This window comes from Oryzias melastigma, linkage group LG13, assembly GCF_002922805.2.
Source record: "Oryzias melastigma strain HK-1 linkage group LG13, ASM292280v2, whole genome shotgun sequence".
Taxonomy (NCBI): domain Eukaryota; kingdom Metazoa; phylum Chordata; class Actinopteri; order Beloniformes; family Adrianichthyidae; genus Oryzias; species Oryzias melastigma.
The window spans coordinates 29863101-29870568 of record NC_050524.1 but is presented as its reverse complement, the minus strand read 5'-3'; the positions used below and the strand labels follow the sequence as shown (position 1 = coordinate 29870568).

The 7468-nt window shown below is 37.0% G+C and overlaps 1 protein-coding gene across 1 annotated transcript in view; it reads right to left on the bottom strand.

Moving 5' to 3' along the window:
- tp53i13 (tumor protein p53 inducible protein 13) overlaps window positions 1-3590 on the bottom strand; it is a gene marked incomplete in the record, with an annotated part of 7522 nt that extends 3932 nt beyond the window's left edge. Inside the window, 3 exon segments of the mRNA XM_024276537.2 lie at window positions 351-386; window positions 3002-3079; window positions 3152-3590. Coding sequence (XP_024132305.1) covers window positions 351-386; window positions 3002-3079; window positions 3152-3250 — 213 coding nt within the window.
- Window positions 3591-7468: the final 3878 nt, after the last annotated feature.

Below are 7468 nucleotides of genomic sequence, written 5' to 3'. Positions count from 1 at the left end.
AAAAAAAAAAAAAAAAAAGTGCTATAGTTAATGTGACATAATCCTACGGCTATAACCGAACTACAGAGTACACGACTTACCTGCTAGGAATGGCGTGATTGTAGGATATAGGTTCATCCATGCAGATTTTCCTGGCTGGCTAAGAAAACAATTAAATGAATATATAATTTTGACCTAATAAATATGTTATGATGTTTGGCAAAAAATGGGGGAAACAAAGACGAGTGAGGAAGTCAAATATAGAAGCATTTAAAAGAAAAAATCCATACATTGTTGTATTGTTCTATACTCTAGCAACCTATTTTTAAGGGTTTACGACCATGTTTGAGAGTGCAGAATTATTTACTCACCTCCGGGTTATACACAGTTTCAATACTTGGGAGTCTCTGCAGATAAAAAAACAGACAAGCACAACTGTGAAGATACACAGATGGCAACATTTTGCTTAAAAAGAAGTGATTAGAGCTTCTTTTAGTAGATTGATTACATGAGGGGCTCCACAGGCAAAGAAATCCTTTAAACATGTTCCATTGGCTGTATATACGAACTGGACTGACTGAGTGATGTCACCCATTAATAATAGTTTATTTCCAGCTCCAACCAAATGAGATCAACTCAGTTGTGTTTTTTTTTTTTTTTTGCAATATGGGCACTGCCACATTAGAACCAGAGAACAGTAAAAACATTGATTGGCCCAAATTGGTCTAAGTCAACGTTTCTATGGCAACCACTCAGGCCAATCAGGAGTGAACTTAGTGGAAGTCCACAGCCTAAAACTGAAAAACAGGCTCAGGAGAATTTGTCAATCAAACGCTTCTAATGTTCGATATGAGACTGTATACTTTTATTGAGGCATCTGATTGGCCAGTTTATACCTTGAATAAGTTCAACTACAAACAAAATATGAAAAAAATTATATATATATATGGTATGTATGTATGTATGTATTTTTCTTTTTTTTAAAGGAAGGGAGGTGTTAATGCGGGACTGCCTTCAAACTCAGTCACAGAGTCACAGAAACACCCCGGTAACGGCTGTCGTCAAGAAACACCCCGGGAGTGAGATTGAAACCCCAGATGACGAGGAAATATTTGAAGAAAACTAATAAACCAGACATAGAGACATAATTACCGACGTTATTATAGAACTATTCCCAGGTTTCCATACGTTGTTGTAAGTAACGTATACACAGACACCGCTCCATGTCAGGGTTAAAACATTAGCTGGTAGCTCCTCCCACACGCAGCCAAGGCATCAAGCTCAGGAACACATTTTTTGACAGGCGATGAGCAGCACATTTGTGTTTGGTGTAATGCACCCTTATGCTACATTTATGCTACATTCACGCTAGGGATGTGACTTTTATGGTTCTAACACTACACTGTCGATACCTGATTCTAGTGCATGTCCATCTGCTACAGTTGGAAGAGGTTTGGTGCCAAATGCCAAAGTGGTGTAAATCTTATAAATTTTGCTCCAGGGTTTTTCTTTCACAGCTCTACTCTGATGTAGAAAAGACTTGCGGTTATATAAATCTGGTGTGGTGCGAACTGTAATTAATCCTTTTTACTTCGTAATCAGCATGCTAGCATGCTACAGAGGAACTCTCTAGCTTGCTTCAGAGGAGCTCACTAGCTCGCTACAGAAGAGCTTGCTAACTTGCTACAGAGGAGCTCACCAGCTCGCTACAGAGGGGCTTACTAGCATGCTCTAGAAGAGCTCACTAGCATTCTACAGTGGAGCTAGCTCGCTACAGTGGAGCTCACTAGCATTCTACAGTTGAGCTAGCTCTCTACAGAAGAGCCCGCTAGCTCGCTACAGCGGAGCTCGCTAGAATGCTATGGAGAAGCTAATTTTCAACAGAAAGGCTTGCAACAGCGAAATTTGCTAGCATGCTAGAGCAGAACTTGCTAGCATGCAGCAGTGGAGCTTGCTAGCATTCTACAGTGGAGCTAGCTCTCTACAGAAGAGCTCACTAGCTCGTTACAGTACAGCTTGCTAGCATGCTACAGAAGAACCTCACTAGCATTCTACAGTGGAGCTAGTTTTCTATAGTGGAGCTCACTAGCGCACTAACTTGCTACAACAGAGCTTGCTAGCATGCTACAGAAGAGCTCACCAACCCCCTCCAGAGGAGCTCGCTAGCATGCTACAATTGAGCTAGCTTTCTACAGAAGAGATCACTAGCTTGCTAATGAGGAGCTCGCTAGCTTGATAGCACGCTGCAGTGAAGCTCAACACGCTACGCTGTCCACCTGGGGGGCTCGCTACCGTAGTGAGCTAACCCACTGAGTCCCAACCTAAGCCAATCTGAGCAGACACAGGTGGGGCCACCACAGAAACTGCTGACAAACCCAATCAGGGTCCACATTTTCTGCCCACTTTTAAACCGTCTAGGGTCAATTTGGTCTTGCTGTCTGGGATATCTACACATTCCTTAAGATCAGGTTCTCCAAGTTTCGCCAGAACCTGAAGGGAGGCCACAGTTTCTGTCGTTACACATTTGAAAAGCTCCATCACCACCCACTTATATAAATAAATCTTAGAACTATTTTTATTGATTGTATTCCAGCTAACAATGACTTCAGTTTTGCTTTTTTCTATATTTTTCATTGCATCTTTGGACATGATATTTTCTTGGTGGATTTAACTGGTTATTTTTTGACTATTTGTTGTGGGTTATTAAGTCGGTAAACACAAAATCTTCAACATACTGTAATTTTTTAAGTTGTTGACACGATCAATGTAATTCCAGTAGATTCGGAAGGAGAAAAGCGGCTCATTGAGCCACTTTTCTCCTTCCGAATCTACTGGAATTACATTGATCGTCCTACTAATTAAAAAATTACAGTAAATTAAAGAACATTAACACTGGAGCTCCAATGTTAAAGAGTCAAAGAACTATGCAAACAAACTGTAATACGAACAAATTGTATGGGAAAATCCACCATATCACCAATTCCAACCAAGTTTAGAGAACTTCCGGTTTGTTTTGGTTTACCTGAGTGGTTTCTGTCCAGGTAGGAAGTCCACAGTCCTCAGAACCTGAAGCCATAGGAAGGTCTCTGTCCAAAAACAGCTGTAGAGGGAAGTTTATCTTTAGAAATAGAGGTACTTATTCATGATAGTTTATAATTCGAGGTGCCAATACCTTCCCATTGTCGCAGCCTGCAGTCTCGGCGGTACCGCTCTGACCCATATAGACCCACAGCGCGGCCAGCACTCTCACAGTCACGGTTCGGACTGCCATGCTGGTTCCAAGTCAGTCACTCGTAGAGACCACCAAATACCCCTAACTGCCCGTCATAGCCCCCGTGTCGCTCCTTTATCCAGGAAACGTGAGGAAAAGAACGTGAGCCCGAAAACGCAACATTTCCCCAAACATAATGGCTCCAAAACTAAAAAGCGTCACATCCTCGCGCGGTGTTCCAGTGTGTTTTTAAAAGATTTTTTTCCCGGTTAACTTTAGTTTACTATGAGAAAACGACCTAAAGTCTTTAATTTACACCAACAGTGAGACAATAAACTAAAACCAAGAGTCTGGACGGCGCTGCGGTGGGTAGAAGTGTCTGAAACATACCACTTCCGGGTGCTTTTCAAAATAAAACGAACAAAGGATTAAGGCAATCAAAACAAGAACAAAAAAGTCCAAAACAATACAAAGACATACATTTAGACAAAGACACAACAATCTTTAGATGATTAGTCTTTATTTAATTGAAAAGATAAATTAAATTATGTAATTATAATTCTCTTAATCATAAATCTTATTTAAAAAAATAAAACAAAAACTGCATGGATATTAGGGAAATTATTGCCTTGATTTTCAGAAACCCCATTTCAACCTATATTTTATCTAAAGAAATTACCCTTTTTATCTGTAAGGCAGCTGTCAAGTTGGGTCTTTTTCCAAACTAACGGATAAATAATGTCCTTTTTAAACCTCTCAAATGTCTTAAAAGGGAAGTGATTAATTAGAAGTGTAAATCATACAGTAAATATAATCAAGACGACTTGGCCCCTTTAAGCCAGTATTGGTAGAAAGTTCAGGTCATACTCAGGGAAGTTTAATTAGCATGAAAACAGTCTCAATCAAAACTGGAGTGGAAGCAACAAAAGAACTCCATGGCTGATCAAAGGTCATAGGTCAGAGCTCTTTTACCCCATATGTGGCTTTAAAAAAAACTCAAAGTAGCTAAAAAATTAAAAAAGGAAGTACAAAATAAATAAATAAAAAAACATTTTATTCAAGTCATTCATAAGCAGTAGAAGACACCACAAGTCAAACAAAAGAATGCTGTTTCTGTTATGTGTGCCACGTTCGAAGGAAAATCAATTGGAGGTCAGAAAACACACCAGATAATAAGGTGGATTTTCTATTTTTGAACAAAATCGATTTTAAGTGCACCTTGTGGTTCAAAGATTACAGTAAGGGCTAGTGAATTAGCTCTGATTTAATTTTGGTTAGCTAGATTTAATACATTTTCACTGAAATACCATACAACTGGTAAAATAAACTTTTTTTTATAAAATCATTGATCACTCTTCCTATGTCTACTTTTGATGTTTTGATGTGACACAGGAAGTCTTTTATATTGAAAGGAAGTCATGCGAACCTCTGTCAAAAACTATTTCAAATCTTGAAAAAAGGACCGTTTTTTCATTCTGATTGTGTTACATTGATACAAAAAACAAGCGTTATTTTATATTTATCCTTATAATCAGAGTAACATCAATGTCTCATTTTCTAAATGGTCAAGTCAGACTTTGTGGCTCCTTCTGGGTTGGTGCTGGTGTAAAATTGATTTGAATGTGCAGGATTAAACTGTGGAACACCCATGGGAATCAATACAAACAATGTTTGTGCATTTATATCACAATTAAAGAAAAGCTTTTGTCAAAATATAAAATGGAAGGACAAAAACTATGATTTAAACAAATTTTGATTGTGAAATGGTAATAATTGATAAGATTTACATGTGAAAAGAGGAAAAATTGAAAGTTACTGTCATATTGTATTGTTTAGATTTATATATTGTGAATGATTTACGTTACTTGAGAAAGACATAAAGGGATAGGCTTAAATAAGCATTTGCTTCAGCCCATCCCCTTTTCAAACATGTATTTATTGAATTCAGTTTGTGATTTTTCTTTTATAAAAGGGGATTGGATTATTTTTTGCTTTTTTTTAAGTCTTTTTTGTAATGTTTTATATGTTTGAAATAAATCAAGTCAAATATAATGTGTTGAAGAATGCAGACCCCTGCCATGCGCCTAATAATTTTACATTGGAGACAGTTGGTTTAGGTTTAATTTTTAACTGCCTGCACTTTAATAAGATGAAATTTTTTGTAATTTTGAATCAGTTTTTAGAGTCAATCACCCATGTGCAGGTTGAAAGGGGTGGTGTAATACCACAGTGCTCTTGAACCTAATGAGAAATAAAGTTGTCTAAAATTAAAATTAAATTCAGTGCATGTTAAAACTAATGAATGCATTAGTAACAAAAGCTGTCACAGGTATGTCAGTGAAGGAAGTTAATGTTCTGTTTGTTCCTAACGAACCTAAACTAACTCGTTAAACTGGATGTTTTCCACTAAAATCCATTAACCACAGAGCAGCTAAGCTGAGGTTGGGTTGTGTCTATGGAGATTTTTATCTCTGTCAACATCAAACAACAATGTTACTGTTGCTGCTGATTCTTCTGTTGAACTTTTGATTCTACGTTAAAGCCATCTATACAACACATGACTCATACGACCATTTCACACTGGTGTTCTACAAAACCAAGTTCAGGTTAACTGAAAGAAATCTCTGAGACAGAGAGAGAAGTCCAGAAGTAGGTTCTGTCTTATGTAGGTGATGTCTAAAGTTGAGTCATGACATTATACACATTTGTTCAGAAATACATTATTAATCTACTCTATGCTTTGAATATATTTATATTAATCTGACACAGTTCACATACTGTAAAATGTATCAGTGAAATAATGAAATTGTTAATAGTATACAGTGTTACATGGTTTCTCAAAAGGAGAATTTCCAACAAAAATGTTTATATTAAACATTGTTCTGCTTCTCCTGGAGGACGTTTCAGTTTGGCCACTAGGTGGTGATCATGCTATAGCGGTACACTTTTTTCAAGAAAAATGAGCAAGGTATGATCAAAAACTGTGTTTTAGACCACAAATAGTTACTTTAAAAATATTTCCTTAAGAGTTTGTAAAATTAATTCCTGTGAGTTTATAAATATAGATTATTTATATTCCCAGTCTCTCTGTGTCTCTAAAGGTGTGCCACAGGGGTCTGTTCTTGGCCTTACTCTTTTTTCTATTTACATTTATGACATCTCAAAGGTTGTTAGTAAAGGTACTGTACATTTATATGCTGATGACACTGTTTTGTATGCTTCTGGTCCGTCTCTGGAAATGGTCTGTCATTCACTGCAACAAGGCTTCTTGGATATACAAAATGCCTTTACAAATGTAGGGTTTTCCTTGAATGCCAAAAAAAAAATCATGTTGCTTAATAAACCACTCTTATTTTACATCTTCAGCTTAAAAGATTGTTGTTGAAATGTGTATTCTTCCTCTGTTTGGTTGTGGTGATATAATCTATCGCCATGCCTGCAATGGAAGTCTTCAAAAACTGGACACCATTTTTCACTCTCCAATTTGTTTTGTTACTAATACCCCTTACAGGACTCACCATTGCCTGCTGTAGTCTCAGGTTAATTGGCCTTCTTTGCAGTCCCAACGCAACAGTCACTGACATTTACAATAGCTTGGTTGGTCTCTCCCCTCCATATCTGAAACAGTTACTACAATTAGAGTATCCGTCAAGACACAATACTCGTTCTTCACAACTCCTCAAATTGAAAGTTCCAAAAACACGGTCTTCCTTTGGCCTCATGTCTTTTCGTTTTGCTGCTCCAAATGATTGGAACTTTTACCAAAAAAATTTGTAAACTCTGACTCCACTCTCTGCTTTTAAATGCAGAGTAAAGGACATTTTTAAAGAGTCATGTACATGTTTTCTTAATCAGTAATTTAATGTCTAAAACATGTTTGTTGTTTTCTTTCTTCTCCTTTAAGTATTTTTAGTATTTTCAGGCCAACATTGTAAATAATACATTTTTCCTAATGTTTTGCCTGGTGAAATAAAGGTTTCATCATAAAGATGTTCATCATAAAGATGTTCATCATAAAGATGTTCACCGAGCGTTAGCATTAGCCGTCCTATGGGAAATCCTATTAAACATTGGCATCAAGCTAGCAGACTTTAGCTTTATGTGCTAAATCGATGAATATTTTTATGGATGGATTATTGATCTATTAAGCTTAGATCGATTCAAATGTATTTTATTTTATCAATCCAGCCCTACTCAAAAACCTCCTTGTTGTCCAAAACAATAAGTCATATCTTTAAAATGTTTTGGCTTCTTCATACTATCCATCCACACAAGAGT